The following is a 21,852-nucleotide window of genomic DNA, read 5'->3' as shown; positions in this document are numbered from 1 at the left end:
GAACAGATACTGTTTGTACTCCCAGATCGCCGCTCGAGAAGAATAGAGACAAAGAAAATTTGACATGTCAGAACTGGGACCTCTTTCAGGCATTTATGTACTACACAAGAAAAAAAACAGAAAAACACATTGTTCTACAGGCTTTTTCCCATAGGATATTGCTTCAGCAGACTAATCTGTTTTTCTGTATCTGCTCATTTTGGTTATCTTCTGCATGCTGAAAACCAGACACAGTTTATCATTTGTTTAACTGAATAACTATTGCCACAATTAGACATTAGCCCTGAAGTGGCTTAGGATGTCAAACGTCTTCAAGTTTAATGACTTTCTCAGGTAGACATCTCATCGCCTGAAGATCCTGCCCATTAGCACAGTATTATTGTGATACTCAGAATAATCAGAAAACCATTTACTCGTATTCTGTCACTGCCTACAACCTTCCTTAATAACCTAGTTAAACAGTTACCTGATATCTGCCACACCATTATAGATGTGCTTGATGACATTGAAAGGTATATCCCAAACACAAAAGTAAAACAGACTAGGTAACTGAACGTCAGCTATAAAAAAAGAGTATTGGGAAATTTTGTATGTAATATAATGAATACATTAAAGCTATGTTTACTTTTCCTGCTTATCTTTGTTCTAAATAATAAATAGTCAAAATATATCCAGTGATGAAAATGATAACTCAGAAATTAGAGCTTCTAACTTTCACTGAGTATTTTGAAGTGCATATTTCAACTAATGTCCATGCTTATCTTTTATTGATGGACAGAAGATGAAAACTGGTATCTTAACTCCTGGTAGCAAGAGATGGAAATACAGAATATATTAAACTTTCAACCACAGGATACAATTCCTTGTGTAAATGAAAACAAATAAGCAGGAGCATGTTTTCCTTTAAAATACTTCATGTATTTGTATCATTTTGTACTTTTTAAATAAAATATCGATAAAATAAAACAGAGGTACAATGTAAGGGTCAGTCAATTCAGAGATTACTGCAGAGTGTCAGTAAAACAACTGTATGACTTAGCTGATTAAAAAGCCAATCAATAAATACACAATATAAGTGTATATATATATGCAAGCTAATTGATCTATTGCCATTGAAGTGTTGATATCAAACTTGTACAGTTAGCCCCTGAGATCAGATGGGAAAAATTCAGTATGAAAAAATTAGTCTTCTAAATTATTAGGAAAATGATGGAAAAAATAGTAAAATAACATGATTGTAAAACCAAAATACTCTGTGGTCATTAAAGCCAGACAACTCAGCTATTAAGTCTAAAACCCCTACAATACTTCCCTCAAAACTAAAGCTTTTATTCTCAGAATTACAACCAAAATAAAAAAATGATAACCTTTAGTGAAATATTTATGTTAAGGAAGCTGCAAACTAAAATCCTTTCAGAAATCTTAATTTACCCTTACTTCAAAAGTCTCAAAATCAGGTTAAAAAATAACACAGAAATTTGGAACTGCCTGTGCAGTGCCCACAGATCATAACATTGATCACTGATGCTATTAAGAAGCCTTGATTCGCTATTTGTTTATGTCGAGCTAACTGCTAAGTCTTCTAACGATATGCATTGCCTAAGAAGTACCCCTTAGAAAATACTTTCACAAAAAATGTATAAATTAGGGATCCTGATACTGCGGTGCAGGATTGGCAGCATCCCAATACTACTTTGGCAACTGCTCAGATGCCAGAAGGTATAATACACCTAGAGGGAGAGCTTGGCAGGGGCTGAGGGAAGCCAGCCCTGCTGCAGCAGTTCTTTGCATTATTAAATATCCTGCTGGATGACTTTCACAGAAACCTATGGATGCACAAGGAGAATAAATATATATCGCCTGAAGAGGTGCACCTGAAAATTAGCATTCTGATCCGGAGAGATGTTTCAAGTAGACATATTCCAAGCTGACTGTTCATTCAGGCGTTTTAAAACATTTTCAAAGTGTCTCGTATTTCCAAGGGGATCAAGGGAGAAATCTTTTATCGGGGCTCTCTGAAGTTAAGAGTGTTCAGCGAACAGAGATTGTAAATGCAGAAATGTGATCCAACCTTCCATGAACAGGCACATCCTATTCACAGTCAGAAGCTCTGGTTAAAGGTAAAGCAGTAAAGAATACAAGAGAAAATTTTACTGATAACCCACATATCACTTATGCAAATGTCAGACTGACACCTCATACACCTCTCTAGTTAATTCCTTTTTGTAATGTTTTAGGATTTAAGTTTTACATCTAGATTTGACAAATATCTGTTCAGAATAAGTTTATTAAAAAACTGCCATCACAAACCATCTTACGCACGTACAGAACATACAGGCACAACTTTATAACACAAATGTATACGCCAGAAGACAAATTTCAGTGTGAGGAGGTCTCAGCAGAGCTGTTCTGTTTAAAAATCATATACCAATACCTAAGAACAAGTTTTTAGTTTATTTTGTCATACTTCATTGCACAATTAAGTCAAGCTATGCACGAATGTAGGGCCACCTCGGCATTATTTTTGTTCCGTATATGCTGCTTCCATCCTTCCGAAAATCTTGAGGGCAATACACTTGTGTGAAAGATCCATCGGTTTGTTAAATGTCACTTTTATTGTAGAACTTAAAAGTAAGAACTTCTCTCTCTTTCCCATTCTTAAAGGACACACACAGATCCACTTCTCGCCTGTCCTTGCACAGAGCTGCAAATAAAACCGCAGCTTAGCAGTTTAGTACTATACACCCCCAAATACTTTACAGTGCCCAAAATCCTTACTCAACTTTTTGTATAACACAAGATAGATGGTCAGATCACAGCACATCTCATCTCTTGCCCCTCAAGACCTTCTGCACGCTCCCCATCAGACACTGCTCCAAGTTCCTCTTCCCAACGCCTCAGGCCAACGGTCTAACATAACCTCAACCAAAGCTGCACAAACCTAACACCTCCCAGCCTTTTTCCATCATTCTTTTCTATCTAATGAAAGACACTAAGTTTAACTGAAGAAAAAAATATATACATTTTAGTAGCAACCAAAAAATCCTGTTCCTTTCTCTCCTTTCCAGATTTCTTTTACTTTAGGCTTTGTGACTGGGCCAAGCAGTTCTGGAGAACTCCACATGGCTATGAAATAAGTATTTCACTATAGCAAAATCTTCTGAATTATATTGCTCTAAGACTGGATGGTAACATTACAGCTACCAGACATGAGAATTTAGTTCTAAAAATGAGATATACAAAAAGACTGATCGAAATTTTATATATTCTTATCTTTTCTATAACCTTCTCCGCTTCTCATCCCCTTTTCCCTTCCCTCTCCATCCCAGCAACTGTTTTTAAGCTTTACTATCACAGATCAAAACTATATCCATGAAATGAAATATTCAAACCACTAGCAGCATCACTGATATAGACATTACAGTCTTAACATAACTGGATGTTTTTCATGCCAGTATACACAATTTTATTTGACAAGTGGGCAATGACAGAAATAGCAAGAAAGCACATAATTGTGCAAATATAACTGTTTGTTAGCACACCCAGTCTACCTAGCCAGAAACTCAGAAACTAAGAGATTGCCATTTTTCACTTCAACAACTGTGCACATTCTCTGCACTAACAACATGATTTGACATGTAACAGTTTTCCTTTCACATCTGTAGCTCATATGCATGCATTCTACTTTTGTTTTATAGGCCACAAGACACACAACTTAAAACACTAAATTCATTAAAACACACAAGGTTGCACAACTAAATGTCATGAGTATAACAACAAATTAAAATTAAACTAAAGAGGTTTTTTCCAACCATAGATATTAATTCCCTAAAACTCATTTGAAGGTGTCCAAGAGATAACTACTCTTCTTGAAACACTTGCCCTTTCCAAGAAGCAACACAATCAAAACAACTAGCATATTACTAAATTGCTACAGATTGAGAAATTTGCTACTGATAACACCTTAAATCCAAGCTATAAATCTTACAATCTTCCCAGAATGGACATGTGGAAGGTAGGAGCTTATATCCTATTGGGCTTTGGTTGGAAGGGTCACTATAAAAAATAAGACATACCTCACAATAAGCTGAGTTGCATTTCTTTGCATTTTTTTAAAAACATTATAAACAGCAGCTACATTAGTTCCAGGTTCAATTGCTGGGAAATCAAAGAGAAAAAGTGAACACAAAAACACATTGGGCTACAGCATGGCGATACATAAGGTTTTATTACTGAATGACTTTGTCATTCAGCAGGTCATCAAAACTTAAATGCCTTCTGCCAATCTAATATGTTTAGAGAAGAAAATAATGGGAACTTAAAGACAATACAAGACTTCCTTACAGAAAGGCCTGTTCCCAAATAACACTGATGCATTGATCTAGATAACAAAAAACATCTATGCTAAGGCTTTCACATAGTCTAATTCTCCTGTGCTGTGTAGGAAGAATATTTTGCACAATTTTGAAACACAGCTTTAGGTTTTTATTTTGTCTGAAACAGAAGCTTATTACAATTTCTATTTCATATGGTCATGTTTTTTAATTACAGCAATAGTAAAATTGCAGGAAGAGAACCTAGGTACACACTGGGGCCCCTTACACAGGACATGTGACAAATCCCCAGCAAAATTAAAAACTTTCAAATACACACAGAAATAATAAAGAGCATGGTTGAAAGCCACATATAACCACTGAATGACTAATGAGGGGGAAAAAAAGAAGTGCTTCTATTATTAGAAGCATATTCACCAAAAAGTTTAGAAGTGAAACATTTACTGCCTCTCTGACATCATAGCAAACACTTAAATTTTGCTCTAAAAAAACCTTAAATATGTTCTTCAGCTGTAAAAAGGTATATGCACAACCTACAAGTCTCCTAAAACCTTGGCTTCTAAAGAAAATGCTGATCAGAAGCTTACCTTTGGAAATGCCAAGTATGAATATTTTGTAAAGAGGAAAAAAGAACATTTGTATGAATCACTGATAAAATACATATTTAGTGACTAAACTATGTACTCTTTAAATAGGATCTTTAAGTAGATTTCAGTAGGGTAATCTCGTGAAGCAGGTAAGATAATCAGGTACGCGTGGCAAGCAAACCTCAATTCTGAAATTTTGCCTTGAAGGTTTTAAGCCCTTTTACCATTAACTTCACATCAAATGAAAGTAATAAGATGACTGGAAAATGAAGAATAACTGGAGCTGAACTGCCACTTTTAATAACCCAGTTTCCATTTAAACAGGGAAATGGCCGTAGGGTTTGAGAATTTGTCACTAGCATGTACACCCACCAATAGCGAAGTAAATGCAGATGAGATAAGCAAATTTTGAACATGTTCCATTTTACTCCTTTGGCCATTAAAAAAACTATATAGACATTATGGACATTAATGGCGCTTTTTTTTTTTTTTTAAGGAGGATAAAAACTTAAATTACCATGTTTATACTGAATGTGGATAACTTTTCAGCATTACATGCAAGCAATGGAAAAAGCACTTTTTTTTTAAACTACAGCTGAAGATGCAGACATGAACAAAATTTTCACAAAGAACAAACTTGGATTAAACAAACAGAGCAATTTTATTAGTTTTCACATTAACAAGTAGGGATATAAGAATTTAGCTTATCCACACTGAGACATGAAGTTATGCCTCAGGGAGGTGATACATACACAGGTCAATTATTAACAGCTCCAACAGTTGCAGCTATTTTAATAGATTTTTCTAAGGAACACAGAAGATTAGCACTGGCTTCCAAATTTCAATGCTAGTCACATCATCTCAGATTAAAAAAAAATTTGTCTGTGACTTGGAGTTCAGTTTTAATGCTCTTTTAAAACCTCAGCCTTTATGACCAAAATAAGGGTCTGGCATGTCCAGTACAAATGACCAGGTTATATGCTCCAAGTTCATTTCCTATAGTTTATAACTGAGTGCATTGATTTTAACATCTCTATCGTATCACTTATCTCCTGTAGCACTAGCAAAGAATTTTTCAAAACATATGTATATTTATAAAATTAGGATTCAGTGATTTATATGTATGCTGAATTTATGAAACAAAAGAGAGGATCCTTCCAAGTCTAAAAATACTAAAAAAGTTACTGAAATCAGACTGTAGATTCTGCAGTATTTTCTCACCATGTGGATCTCATTTACCAATAAAAATATAAAGCTACAGTTCAGACTGATGTAATTTATATGCGACTTTAAAATACTCCTTTTTAAAAAATCAAAGATCATTCAGTGTTAGCTTTCAGGTTTATCCTGTTAAACGGTAAATCACAGAGGTGAAATACTAGAGCAAGCACAACTTGCATTAGCATCTATATCCAGAAACTGCCAAACTGCTTAATAAATATACTGAATAAATCATGGGGAAAAAAATGTCAAGAAGCAAGTAAATAGGAAGGACAGGCAAACAACCAAAGTGAAGATGAAGTCACATGAAAGGAGTGACAAAGGAAATCAGTGCAAAAGAATGGCAAAAAGCACTTTAGGTTAACCCAGATTTCACAATTTTCTGTTTGCACACTGTATTTCCTCAGACACATATTTCCTGGTTACTTTTGCCTGTCTTGAGTATGTGCATAACTAGCAGCCTTTTTTTGTTCACCATATAAATCAAATTTAAACCAACAGTTAGAAGGAGCCATAAAATTGGGTTTGAACAAAAAAAACACCACTTTACATAATGGATACAAAAAGCAACTACCTACAAAAGGACAAATCATCAATGCAGTGATCACTAGCAAATTAGTATGCAAAATGAAGGATCTTATCAGTCAGATTACAATCTAATCTACACCCACCTGCATTCTGACTTCATGCATTTCCCACACAACTGATCAGTTAATGTGTTTCATTACACAGTAATCTAACCTTGCAGAACGGTTGAAGTGTGGTATAAAAATTTGTTCACATCTTCCTCATGATAGTCAGTACAGGAAAAATACATATGTATAAAAGAAGCCATACAGATACATTATTTGTATATGTGGTGTATATAAACATACAGATGATATCAAACAATCCAGAAAAAGTGCATTTAGAGCATAGGTTAGCTGCAGTAAGTGAAAAACATGATAAATGTATTGTTTCAACAAGCTGTTTACACAAAGAAACTGCAATCCTCAGTTTTCTACTGTAAATCTGAAATGACATTAGATCACATCCCTGCTAATTATAAGCCACATTAGGTTTGTCGATTTGTCACCTTTGGCACAAGAAGCTGGTCACTACTATAACAAAATTGATGCAAGACCAAATGACAACCTACTCTAATGAGAAGACATCCCACATCCGCTAGTTCTGCATAATCTCACTAGTTACAAAAATTAATACAATGTACTTCGCCAAGCAAGAGTCACTGTTAGCTCTCTTGCTGACACCAGCGAATTTCTCCACTGTTGAATTATGAAAATGAAGCAGCTCATTTGAGTTTACAGACTATGCACTGAGTGAGGAAGTTGGCATTAAACCCTGTCTTTAACACTTTTCAGAATGAATTCTTTGAACACTATACGAAAGGAAGAAGAAACACTTACTAGTATAGAACTTCATTTGCTTCATGCCTTTCATATCTAACAGTTTCGCACATCAGTCTGAAAGAGAAGGAAAGAAGTCATTTTTACTTATGATTCATATCAGCGTCACAAAAGACTTCACTTTCTGAAGTTAGTCAGCATTTCCACATTTGCCTCCTGCACTTACAGAAACTACCATCAATTTAAAGCCAAGCTGATTCTTAATTTAAGAAAATAAACTGTTAAGTCAAAGTATTAAAGTTATTAGCTCATCCAATATCAGATTTGATTTAGGATCTTGGATGTAATTGCTTCCACAAAAAAACAAACAAAAAAACCACACACACTATAAAATGGGTAAAATGATATTGATCTCATTTTTAAAGTGATCTGATAAAAACAAGTTGCTTTATTATGAAACAATTCACAATTTTAGAAATGGATACAAACTTACAATATGCAATACTGATCAGAGACACCATGATACAAGCAATACTTCCTTTTTCAAGTCAAGCCCATTAGATAAGACAAGAAATTATGTCACATGGTAATCTGATGCTTCTCATTTTGCTAAAATTAAGAAGCTTAACCTAAAAATTACCAAGAGACTTTAATGCTGAGCTCCCAGTGAGCTAGAAGTGGAGAAAATTTCCTGCAGGAAAATATTCTCTGTCTAGAGGGGAGAATTAAACATTTTGCATTCAATATGTGCCTGACAAACATGGCGTAATAGAGAGTAACTACAGAAGAGCTTACCACATATTAGGAAATGCAATGTTAACTTTGTGCTAACATCAACACAACATTTCTTTCTACTGTCTTAAGGAAATGCACACTGTAAATTTTTAGGTGGTGAGGAAGAAACAAAACCCACCATCTCCCTTGGACGTTCTCTGGCACTGAAGGATACTGCAAACACCAAGGCTATTTGACAGACAAGCATACAGAGATTTGCCTAAGAGGCTCATATAGGCATTAAAGCGAGGAACTATATTTAAATTTGGGGAAGAAATTCTCACTCCTTGCAGAATTTGTTATCAGAACCTCAATGTACCAATGACCTGGAGCAGACTCCAATGATATTATAACGAGACAAAAAAGCTCTCAATTGCTAATGAGCAGAGAAGTCGATTTGAGGCCCGGAAGAGTTGGTCTGAGTTTGGTGTAAACTTGGCGTAAACTTTAAAAGGCTTCTTACTGCCATTTCCCATGGCATTTCTCAAGTTCATTGATTTGAGTAGCCAATGTGCTGCTGCAAAAACTACCTTAGCACTCGCTTCTTTCAAGATTTTACTTATTGGTTCAGCCCACTAAGAAATAACACTTTTTCTGTCCACAGTGATAGTGGTTTATTGACAATTCATAATCTGTTAATAAAAAATTTTGAGTTATTCATCTATTTGCTCGAGAATCAAGTTTTGTTATCATAGCCTTCGCCCTACCCTCCAGTATTTACTCAATGATCTATGCATTATTGAGTCAACCACTTCTGAGAGCTTTTCTTATTTGCAATTTCCATACAAAATTTCTGCTAACTAAAAAACTTTTTGCTTCCTTGCAGAGCAAGCAACCTTTTGAACATCAGACTTTCTCTTTTTGAAACAGTGCTCACCAGCAGAGGATCAAGCCTTGCCAAAAGTCTTTACAGACCTGGAAAAGCTAGTGCCTGCTTCAAACCCTAGGGTCTTCATACTCTCTCTCTGATCCTCTGTTTTGGGAGGGAATTTGAGAGTGGACATGAGGTTACTGGTAACAAGATCATTAAAGGCACCAGAAAAAAAAAGAAATAAGAAGTCTTTGCTAGGAATGAGTTTTAAAAATGAAAATACTGTTCAAGGAACATGCGGGATAGTCTATACCCTGTTGGTCAAAAAAGATTCCAGGCAATAGGCCATCTAGGAGTAGGAGTTATAGGAAACAGAATCACTTTATTTAACAAGCAAGTTTTGTTCCTCTGTGAATTTGGAGCAAAGGAAATGCATTCTTGATTCAGTCAAGCAAGTTCACCATTCCACACTGGCACTGCATGTGAGTTTTATGAGTTTTGATATGACTGGATAGTAATAAATAGCAGGAAAAGCCTTTCTCACAGGAGAGAGCCAAGTGTTTCAATCCTTGTATTAAACTGAAACAGAAGTTACAGTTACTGAACAGCAGAAACTATATTACCTCTTCAAATATTTAGAAAATAGCATTAGTTCTGGCCAACTCAAGCGTTTAATTTTCACTAGAATATGATCTTTGTCCACCTCCTAAACAAATGTAATAAATTCAAGATTATATCATCAGCAGGCTATAAGTTATTCACTACTAAGGACCACATTTAATACACTAGTTCTAATGTATCCCAGAGGTTTTTGTGGCATCTCACTGCCACAAGAAATGCTGCATCCTAAATAACTTTATAAAAACTTTTTCTCCCACAGTTGCAGGGGAATCCAGCATTTCCCATGTATGGTACTATAAACAGAAGCTCTCTTCTAGGAATTCACTGTGCTGGGAGAGCTACACAAGTTCCATGCATTCCTCAGCAAGAATTTCACTCTGGACACGAAGCCAAACACCACATATCAACAGATCATGCAACCATATGTGCATACTTTGATCTTTGTTAACAAGTTAAAAGTCAGTTCAATTCCAGCTATGCAGAACTGGATATATTAAAAGTCTTGCATATGTTAGTGTAACAGAAAGCACTAACGGAGTATAATCATGGCTTCCTTCCAAAGCAGATGTAATTACACAGTTTTTAAAGTCAACAGTCACATTGCAAAATATGTCTCAAGCACTTCAAGGAAAAAAAAATTTTCATTTTCTCAAAATTGCAGAATAGTGGCTTGCGAATGACAAAGCAAGAGGCCAAAAATTAGCACCTAAAACAGCGTTATTCAAGTCAAAGTCAGCTTCTTCAGCAGATTGCTTCAGCATCTTCAGGTGTGGCCAATGTTGGCAAGCCCCAGGAGGCAAACAATAGTAATTTACCCCATTTCCTTGTAGAGTGTACAGAAGATATGCCGGCTTCCTTTTGCATCTTCCAGCCCCACACTGATGTCCAAATACTACCATTTGAGATTTCTGAAGGTAAGGTGTTTATGTGAGGGCAACTGAAACAACACCTTAAAGTCAAACATATGCACATCTTTAAAAGAGAGAAATTTCATCAAAAGCTTTTACTTGAATTTCTTTCCTTGAATTTTAAGCCACAAAAACATTGTAGCTTAAATTAATTTAAAAAATCTTGATTATATTTATTAGTAGTTTTTGTGACTAAGTATCATTTGCATGTGTAGTACATAATTTGTCTAAAACTTCTGCACAATAGCAAGTACAAACTAACACAGAACCTGAACAACAGATTCTGTTATTACAGTACAAAAATGATTAGGGCTATATATGGACTTTTATTCAGGGCTGGAACTTGTACTCTGTATGTACAGCATTTACTTCTAGTCTGAAAGTCTGAAAAGAAAAAAATGCATTCATAACAGAAATTAGAAGCAGCAAGCAGGGATACACACATACAATATGAAACTGTTAGTACAACAAGGCCAACACAGAAAAGAAGAACAGGATACAAAAGGGGCCAGCTTTTCAATCTGAGGTATGGCACAGAAGAGTGGTGTACCGCTACCAACATCTCTGTTCCTTTGTTAGTGCATCAATATATATTAATGCATTAAATATTCCAGAAATAATGAAACAATGACTTTGTTTCAATAAATGCTGTTACTACAGTTATGACGTACAACTTCAAATCACCACTTATTTTTCTGACAGCTGAAAAGTTGTTCCTAGCAGAAATTTTATTTTACAGCCAAAAAAAAGAAAGCAACATCTTTGTATTTGTTTTAACTGAATTTTAGTTTCCTAATAATTTCACCATATGTCTGGTGTCTGTCATGACCACATTTTCACACAGCACTTTACTGTGAAGCATCTCAATTTCAGCTGTCATTGAGGATTAAATTTAAAGTCTGTTAAATAACTTGCTAATCAACTAAAACTGAAGATTATGCTAAGAATTATACATCATCTGGATGTGGGAGTGATGAAAAGATGTGTAAAAAGTGTTCCTATAGGAGTTGGAGAATTCAGCTCTGAATTTTAGTAGCAGAGGAAGACTCAAGCAAATTGCACTTGTCCTCTGCCCAACTCCAGTCTCTCCATTTCAGGTGGAAGACTGGCCCCTAGTGCTCCCCACAACATCTTCAAGACTATCATATCTTTCTTTTCCAATCTCTCTTCTCTATTTGAAACTTTCTCAGTACGAAAACACTTAACAGAGAAGAGGAATAACCATAAAAGAGAGTCTGTCAAAAGATAGCCTAAGGTATAGTGCTTGCCTCTAGTATAAACTGCTTAGCTGTCCAGATACTCAAGGAACAGAAAATTTGGAGATTGAGGTACATAAGGGATTTCAATATGCCTTTTCCATGGAAGAGGGGAGAACAGGGGACAGTCAGACACTTCTTGCTCTAATCTCCCCCTCTCAGAAGCAGATGGAAACTCATTTCCGTTGGGCCTTTCTAAAGAAATTCAGATTTGGGTACATACCTAGGATGGAAAAAGTTTTACACCAAAGAGTTTGAACTGTAGACAAAACTATAATCAGCTGAAAATGTTTTGAAAATAGAAACATTACAAATTTCTTCATTGTATTCAACCTTGATGACATTCCTCCTATAAAAGTTAAAACTTTCTGTAAGAAGTCTGTAATAAAAATTATGAAATATTTCATAGCAACCATGGAATTCTGGTTTAATTAAATGCAAGTGTAATGAAAAATGTTTGCAGCCAACTTGTCCTATTTGATGGAAGGGTCAACACGCAAGTGATGAACAGATGATTAAAATACTATTTCCACATTTTGTAAGAAAACAAAACATATCTTTAAGGTTATCATGTCTATAAAAAATACATATTTCTGCACAACTGTGACCACCTTTTCTCCACATGCAAGCAGTAGCGTTTTGATAAAGTATCATACCTTAGCTGATGTTCTCTCAGATTAGACAAGGCTTCCATTCCATGTAAATAGGAATACACAATCTCCAAATCCTACAAACATATGAGAAACTTTTATTAGAATTCTCAAATTGGTACAAGTTGTTAAAATACTGTTTTTGTAAAGCTTCTAGTTTTCTCCTAGTATGGGCAACAGGAACATTTGAAATAGCACATTTACAAGAGGTTAAATGAATACCTTTGATGATATTTTGGAAATCTACAAGGGGAAGAATGATGCTGTCCACATCATAAAATATAAATACAGAAAAGCTTTATGCTTTGGCTGTCATTGCTCATGTTCAGTAAACAAGTCAGGTCCAGAATTTCAGTATTTTGCAACTACTACTGTTCTGCTTCCCAACACCAACATACTTAGAACCTTAATTTATTTTGTAAAGCAAGCTCATGGAAAGTAGTCTTTTTATGTTCAGGGGAAAGAAAAAAGATCTGATAAAATTCCCACTGTAAAAAATTGATGTTGTTTCATCATTTGTTTTTGAAAGTGGCTGGTTAGGAGACATTACCACTCACAATTTATTGAAAATCAGAGTAGGGGCTTGCAACCAGTAGCTGGGACTGACATCAATACCAAATACTTCCATAACTCACTACAAGAAGATGTTTTCAGTAATGAAATAGATCACAACTAATTATTTGAGAAAGATTATGTCACCGGGAGAACTTCGTTGGCTTAAAATGGAAAGTGAAGTACAGAAATGCTTCACTTTTCAGACGCACTGAAAGAATATAGATGTGGTATCTTGGTGAAAGACTTCACTACTGAAGTCCCACACAGAAACTTGATTTAGGTGAGAAAAATGAAGATAAAAGCTAGTTAAAAGTATTAAATGTACAAACATTACTGTACTCATCTAAACCACATTGTGGATCAGAAAATATACTAGGAGTTGCATTTAATGGTTGAGACTAAATAAATGCCTGTCATTCAGTATCTAAGAGAATATGCTTTTCTCACACTGAAAAAAGAAATATTCAGTTTGAGAAAGTGGAAAAAACACACAAGCCACAATTCTGTGATTTCTTTTCTACCCTGGTCCTTGTGTTCCCTTGTCCGCAAGAGAGTTTGGTCCTCTTGTGAGGAGCACTGACGAGAACACACAAAGGACAAAATTAATTACATCACGCGTGGTTTGGGAGGGAAGGCAAGGGGGGAAAGGACTTTACACACAGAAGGCCTTAAGGAGAAAATACAGTGATCACTTGCAAAGCAGTGTCAACTACTATAAAGTGTTTTAAAGCCCACAGCTGCCACAGTCAGTGACCTGCTCACTTGTCAGTCAGGGGTGGCGCAAGCCTGACGCGGCCCCCAAGCACGGCACCGCTGCCGCTTGCCGGCACCAGCAGCGCTTGGCTGCATGAGCCGCCAGCCGCAGCCGGCAACCAGGGGCGGCCGGGGAAGCTGGGAGTGGATCGGCGGGGACCAGATGCCCAGAGCACTGGATTACATGGAGAAAAGCCTGGTCAGAAGGTGCTGCTGTAATTCATCTTCAACCAGCCGGTCCAACAACCAATAGACAAAAAGGAAGGAGAATATCTGGCTGCCACCACCTCCTCCACTTCAGGACTTGCACTGGGTTGCTCTCAAATAGCACAGGTTTTATGTGCAATAAAACAGACTAATCAAAGAGTCATTAAAGATACTGACTTAGAGGGATCTCTCTAGATCTGAAAGTGGAAGTATATGGTCAAAGGGATGCATGGATATTTTGTTTCCAAAATTGCTAGGTGACACCAGCCTAGAGATCAATACCACTGATGGGCAAAGCAGCAAAGAATGCAGATTATGTTCCTAGAGCAACGCGGTGCTGAACACAGTTGAAGTGAGTAAAAGCAGAGGGCAGGAGGCATTTTATCCCTGAAGGGAGCAATTACCACCAGTTCCACAAGTAACAGACAAGATCAGTTTATTGAGTGCTTTAAAATAAACCCTCTTCAAAATATAGTCATACTTGTTTAATATTTGCAAATATAGCCTTCCAGAAGTTCCCACATCAGCATATCAGGAATTGCAGGGTGGAAGAGATCCTTGCCTCTCAAATTTGCACCGGAGGGTGCAAAAAAGGGTTTGGGGGGCAGGAAAGAAAGGGAAGAGAGGCAAAGCCTCCTAAACAAACCTCCGCTTGTATTTCCATGATGGCTGCTGACTGCAGCAACACAGGGAAGATAATGTTGAAGACACATCACAAGGAGAGGACTAACTTTTGGGGGGGGGGGGGGGGGGGATTGCAAAAAAGCAGCAACAAAACAGACCAGTGCTCCAGGCAGTGGGGTGCTATCAGAGCAAATGGTCATTATAACATAGCAGCTGCTGTGCACTAGCATTATACCAGACAAACAAGTCCTAGAAGTGTGCTGCAGCTCATTCTCTAAGCAGCTTAGCACCTTTCAGAGGGTGAAGTGTCTTAACAGGAAACAGCTCCCTCTAGCATTAAAAGTTTAGAATTGAAATTTAAGTAACAAATTCCAGCATCATTCCTTCCATTAAATTCCCAATGCTGCAAGATATAGAAAGCTAGAGCAAAGCCAGCCAAAAGAGCTGAATATAATTTCATATATTGCCATTGGGCACTGCACATTTCCATTCAGGTTGCAGCATTAAAATGTAAGAAAGCAATTTCCTTCCCCAACCCCCAAAACAAACAAAATCCCACTAAATTATCCCATTAGTCATCTCAGTCTTCCATTTATCCAAAGAAAATCTATGCTTCTTTTTTAAAGCAAACTAACATATTTATTATTGAGCATAAATGCTTTATAGCTGTTTCAACTTCTTGAATTAAAAGTGAATTACTGTAATTTAAGAGTTCTTCAGAAATATTTGCACCAAGTGTTTTAAAATCCTAAATAGATTCAGAATGCTTGAAAGAGTGAAGTTATAAAAGGCAATTTACAAAACTTAAGCATGCAAGCTATGAAATTTTCAGCTTTGATATTCTAGACAACTGCCAAGAAGTTAAAAAAATTGAAATTCTCAGGAAAAGAACTTTGTCTTTCAAAAATAACATGATTCATCTGATTCATCTTCATGATTTAAGCAGAAGACTTGAACAAAACCTTACAAGCAGCAACTAAATTCAACCACATTGTGGCTTAAACAACCGTTTTTGGATAACATGCAGTGTTCCTGAAAACTACCTTTAACATTAATCCACACAATATGTAAAGGCATGCAGGTGACAGCAGCAATTTGATACACTTTTTCTACAGTATCAGTTTTTATAATACATTCATTCAAATCACCACAAGGTGGCAGACAGAGCCATAAAAAGTTCAGAGACTAATTTTCTTTACAAAGTTTGTCCTTTCATTTTAAAATACATTGTAACAGTTTGTAAAAGCCAGAAGGAGTAAAGCTAATTTTAACTGATACAGCTGATAAAATACTCTGCTACAATAAGCTATATCGATAAAAAAGCACGGGGAACCACAGACTTTCTGCTTTCAACTTTTATCCAGTCAGGGGAACTTTAAAAAGATGACTGCAATAACAATGCAAAGACTCAGTAGATCTTGCTACACAAAGACTTTTGGCAACAGTTCGAAAAAAAAATATGTCAATAGAAACTCTAAAAGCAGAAATTAAATTAATGCAAGCACAAATTATCATAGTTAAAAAAAATTTTTTTTCTTTAAACAAAGAAGCAGGCCAGAAGACTGAAATCTAATTTACACTTAAATTTCTACTACAACCAACGTTGTATGCTTGACCACCGCATGGGGAGCAGTCTGAGGGTGTTTAATCTGCTGTTATTTCTTAGTGTGTTTCAGCGGTGTCAGCTGGCTCAGGTTAAAGTTCTGACTAAGCTTTGAAACAGAACAGAGAGACTCAAGTCTTAGCACAGCTCAACTTCAATTAGATCTGTAAAAACACATCTGTCTGCAATCTTACCTGTGCTCTTAATTATAATAAAAAGTCTGCATACGATTACATACAGACATTTCTACTCATTTTACTCTGGTTTCAACCATTTTGGCAATGCCAACTACACAAGCTGGATAAACCAAAAGGAGAATGCTGTCCCCAAATTCTCACTGGTTCAATTAAGAAAATACTACTTTACTGAAGTGAAAGACAGACACACATCAAAATTTACCACTCCGGAGTGAAAAATTTACACTGCTCTCTAAAAGCTGCAGACTTCTAGTTTCAATCCTGGTTTGCATTAAGATGTGAAACTACCATCCTAATTCAACTATTCATCCTTGCCACAGTTAAAAAGCAAAGTGCTGACCTGAGAAATTCAATGCTCTGTTACTAAAGAAATTTGCTCATCTCTGAAAGTGTGACAAATGAGCAGGGATGCTTTCACTTTCCTCTTACAATAGTTTTTTATTATTATTATTATTTTAAATTAAAGGGTAAGAGCAAAATACAAGCTAATTCCTTAATTCACTACCTTCAATAAAAGCTTCCAAAGTACCTAACATTCACCTGAGCCTCAAAATTACCTGCTATACAACTATTTTTGAAAGGTTGATCCTCATTAAAACAATTCTTCATCTCTAACTCATTAAGCTAGCCAATACTAAAACTCGAGCATATTTGTGGGCTTCAGGCAGAAGACGCAGGCGTAGGTAGGCAGATCCGCTCCCCAGCTACACTCCTCACTACGGCACGGCCGTTCTCGTGGGAGACCGCACCCAAACGACAAGTTTCAGGGTTACGAGCCTGGGAGGTCCCACCCTCCCGCCTCTGCCCTCGGCTGCGCCGGTGCCACCTGCCTTGCGTCAGTGCTAGCCCTCGCACCCTCTCAGAGCGGAAAGCAATTTCAAACCTTCTTTGCGGCAGCAGCATGAGCTGCCACCTCTACGTTCACAAGTTACATCCAACGTGTCCTGTAACTGCACTAGTTACGAAGGCAATGGCTCATTTGGCTGGAGAAGGTGGGACCTTACAGTCTTAAAATGGTTTAAATAGGTCATGAAATCACTAGTAAGAAGGCAGGTGTCTGTAGTTTTAATATGGCCGAGTAAACATTTATTGAGCTTAAGAAGTCTTAGAAGTGGACCCTTCCTTTTCTCAACTATTTTAATGCATTTTTCCTCAATCCATGCTACACTAACAAGAACAACAATGCCACATTTTTCTTCCTAGCAAGGAATAAAACTACAGTCTGAACCAAAGTTGCTACAGTCTTGGCTCTCTGTCCTTGGAGATGCATTATCCCAGCCTTTTCCCTTTATTTCTGGCATCCACCACTAGAGCTCATTGGTCCCTTAGCCACTCCGGTAGCTATGCCAAGCATTTTTTCCCTGTTTCCTGTATCATTCATTTATCACTTGTCTAGCTGCCTGCACTGGCTCACTAGGGCCAAAGTGGTGCCAGTATTGCCAAAAGGAAGAGACTAGACTTCAGTAACATCATTTCATCTGGCTTAAACAGCTACAGAAGCTCAGTCAGGCCGTTGACATAGATTTCATGGTTAGTTTAGCTGAGATAGCTGAAGCAGCCACCATGTCTCACTTTTGATTAACCCTTTTGACAGAAACTTCTGTCTCCACAAAAGAGGCACATATCTGCTCCTGAGTCGTTTGTTTACATGAACTAGTTCACATCCAGTTTACACTAAAGTGCCAACAGCAGCTCAGGAGAGGACACAGGTTGGCTCCAACAAGACCTGCCAGGAGGCAGTAACCTCTGAAAGAAAAGTGGGGCAGACTGAGGGTGGAAGCTACTTCAGGCATCCCCAGCAAAGCCATCTCCAAATGCAAGACCTCAACCTGAGAGCAAGCTCGCATCTTCCAAGCATTAGATTGTCAAAAAAAACAGGGCAAAAACCACCAACAGACTTGCACTATGACAAAACCAAAAAAAAAAACACACAAAAAAACCCACAGTATTGCTGATACCAACAACCTTGTCATGTCCAAAGGGAGACGAAGTAGTCTACCTTCAGCTTCCCAGCAGAGGAAAAAAATCCAACAAGTTCATAATTACTGTGTAGGAGCATGTCCCGGTATGCATGGGCTTATTAGTGAGCCATACCAAAAGCAATTTGTTGAGGAGATTAAAATGAAGTATTTGTCATGTAGTGCAAAGTTTGATGTTTTATTTCAGTCCTTTACATCAAGATGTTTTGAAGCAGGGGGAGGGCCTGCTGCCAGAATCCAAACTAATATAGTACAGTTGAAGATAAATTACTTAATAAGTTACTTTTTAACTCAATTGAATGCTATCACAGTATTTCTGTTGCAAGCCATCCTCCCTAGTGTACAGCACTCTACATAGAGATCTCTGGCTTAAAAAAAATAAAGCCAAAGTTAGAGAAAATAATTTGCTGATCTGATGATGAATTGGGAGCCAGACAGATAGAAATGAAATATCTGAAGAAGTGGAAATGTTACATGTGCTAAGTAGCCCAAACTGGTACTTTTGCAAAAGAAATTCCACAGGCCATCCTTTATGGATGAGTATAGATGAGCTAATTTATTTCTGTAAGTTTACCTGATACAATCATTTCCTTTACATCAGTCTATTTTGACCTGTATAAGAAATTTCAATTTATCACAGATTAATAAAAGTTCATGCCTGAACACATAATGAAACTGCTAATTCCTAATACATTCAGTTTCTAAGCACAGCCCAGGATTCAGACCTTGGCCTGTCTGCTCTGTTTAACAATCAGTTAGCATCTCTTTCAACCAAGCTCCATCTTTTTAAAACTGAAGTCCGATTCTTCAAAAAAAATACTTACGGGATCAGGTGACACTACTCCTTGGTATGAGCTCCCTCCCAGAAAAGCAGCACCACCAGTTCCCAGACATGCTGCAAGCCAGGGATTTCAAAATTCATGACAACCCCTCACCATGGATTCAAGGGGAAGCAATTCAGCAGAGTTGCTAAGTACAGTTATAGCACGCTGCTATTATCATTCCCTCCTGTTCTTTTGCTTAAGAAAAATGCAAAAAGTGGAGGGGTGGAAATCAAGAGTGAGGAGTGTTGGAGACAGCTGGGGAACAAAGCTAGAAACACAGGGCAGGAGGCAAATGTTTGTTAGCAGAGAGGTTTTGCTGTCTCCAGCCTGTCACCCTCAACATCAGCCTATTCTGCCTTTACATAAACTGCCTCTTCCAGGCAGTAACTTGGCTTATCCCAGAACTGCAGCTCTCAAAGCCAATCATTAAAGAACTTGGAACTGAGGAGTTTGTTTGAAAACAAATGCCTTATTATCCATATTCAAAACAGGCGACAAAATCGCAGAATTTGACTGGGATTAAAAGGCAACTCAAATGTAAACATCTGTTAAACCCCTCACATGGTAAACTAGCTATTTTAGAAGTTCAACTGACTGCGTAAACTTCTGAAAACTTTTAACATCTTCAACCTATACTGAATTTGTCTCACCTAACACACATTACGATATTTCAGAAAATTTATGACAGAACTCTACTCCACAGGAATCAGGTATCACTAAGCTTGGGAATCAGCCTTTACCTGGAAAGCAGTTTATAGGCCAGCAATCCAACACAAGTGTTCACCTCCTCTGCTTGAGTTAAGCAAGGGAAAAGAAATATAGAAATTAAAATGATCTTTTTAACATTTGTTGACATACTAAAATTATTATTAGCTTGGGGGGGGGGAGAGCAGGGAGGACATTTGTTCTGGGTTACAAAGGGAATTTTCAAAATGGATTAGAAACAGGAGGAACAGGCAGCTTTAATCTGGAACTGAAGTAACCACACATGATGCTAATCAGGAACAACTCCAAAACCTTGTAAATATTAAGAAGAAATCTCATTTTCCTGGTTTGCCTTAACTGGGAATTGTCCCAGTACAGAAATAAAGATATGCTTCTCCAAAGTCTGCAACAGGATTACTGCCTCTAAATATCAGAGGCTGGAGAAATACCATTGGATCATGGTAGACTAGCTGTGGCAAAACAAGATGTTTCAATGGGATGCTTAAGTCAGCCTTCCTGTGTTTCAACTGTATTTTGTTTGGTTTGAGAATTTTGAGAATATGCTTCACTGGAAAGAAAATTTCACTAGAAGTCTATTTTTGCATTTTAGATAGACTTTTTCTAATGGAAACTGAATTAAAAGTCTCCACTTCTACATAGTGCCTCAAAGATTTACATATAATACAAACAGCTCTTGGTTTTCAATCTTGCCAGCAGAACCTGCTCAAATGTATAAAAATGGAATTGGCAAGTTCAATGACCCACCCATACAAACAGATATTTAATACTAGCTCAAAATTAGTACAATTGATTCAACATATCCTACTGTTCATAAAGCTTTTAGCAGAACAAAGCAAAGAAATCAAGACATTCATGATTATAATCACTCTGTGAGATGGGAATAAATGTGGAAAGGCTAGATGAGAAATTAAAGCCTGCCATCTCATAGAAGTCATTGAAATAACTAATGAACAGAGGAAATTATAGGGTAGTGCTGTGCATTTCTTGTCTGCTTTCAAGACTCTCAGAAGTCAGACAATTAAATGCTTAACACAAAAGCATCAGGTTCTGTAGCCAGATATCCAGCCTTTGGTCGCAAGTCCAAATGCAAACAAAGTGGTTTCATGGTTTCACTATAAAAGATGTTGCCTACAGACTGCACAGTCCATTATTAGGAAAGACACTTAAGTCATGCACCATTAAAAATATATATATAATTGCCTTTCCCCTCCTTTTCAATATTTATAGCCAACAGTTGGAAGCTTGTATTAAATCTGTTCTATCCATTTTCACATTCATTGCACAAATATTCTTGTCTTTTGTTACAGAATTTTGCCAGCTCCTAGGGGGGTTGGTTTGTTTTTTGTAATGCTAAGGAGAGGCTCAGATCATTCTGAGATAGCCTGTTATTTGACCCATGTTTTCTATTAGTTATAAGGAGCAAGACTCCAATATCCTACTAAAGAAAAACCAATCTAGGGATAACAAATATATCAGCTACTAAACATAGTGGGATTTATTTTTAAACAACTATTTGCAGCAAGAGATGAGCATTCTATAGATGCATCTAAACAAAGAGGGCTATAATGATTGGTACTTTTTAAAAAAAAAAAAAAAAAAACACAGAAACAAAGACCCAGGCAGGAAAACTGAAGCGATACACAAGAATCCTGAAGTAAACAACTAAAAGGTAACTCCTACTTGGCTCAAGCCATGCTGAGAACAAAAGAAGGATGATAGCACAGCTCACCACCAACCCTATTTTTAGTAATGTATGCTATTCTCCTTTCCCTCACCACCCTATTTGCTTTTACTGATGTCCTGTAGCTCAAGGTCTTATTTAAATGTTTCTGAGAGGATTCCATGGGACCTGTCAGGGAAAAATTAAGATATAACA

General features: G+C 37.0%; 1 protein-coding gene across 1 annotated transcript in view; it reads right to left on the bottom strand.

Annotated features, from left to right (window-relative positions):
• The window catches only part of RAPGEF2 (Rap guanine nucleotide exchange factor 2), a 301,571-nt gene that overhangs the window by 124,754 nt on the left and 154,965 nt on the right, over window positions 1-21,852 (bottom strand). Inside the window, exons 17-18 of the mRNA XM_067297871.1 lie at window positions 12,515-12,585; window positions 7,549-7,605 (exon numbers count right to left, since the gene is read on the bottom strand). Coding sequence (XP_067153972.1) covers window positions 7,549-7,605; window positions 12,515-12,585 — 128 coding nt within the window. The remainder of the gene's footprint in view (window positions 1-7,548; window positions 7,606-12,514; window positions 12,586-21,852) is intronic.

Source organism: Apteryx mantelli, chromosome 5, assembly GCF_036417845.1.
Source record: "Apteryx mantelli isolate bAptMan1 chromosome 5, bAptMan1.hap1, whole genome shotgun sequence".
In the NCBI taxonomy this organism is placed as follows: domain Eukaryota; kingdom Metazoa; phylum Chordata; class Aves; order Apterygiformes; family Apterygidae; genus Apteryx; species Apteryx mantelli.
The sequence above is the reverse complement of the archived record's forward strand: the minus strand, read 5'-3'. Positions and strand labels throughout refer to the sequence as shown.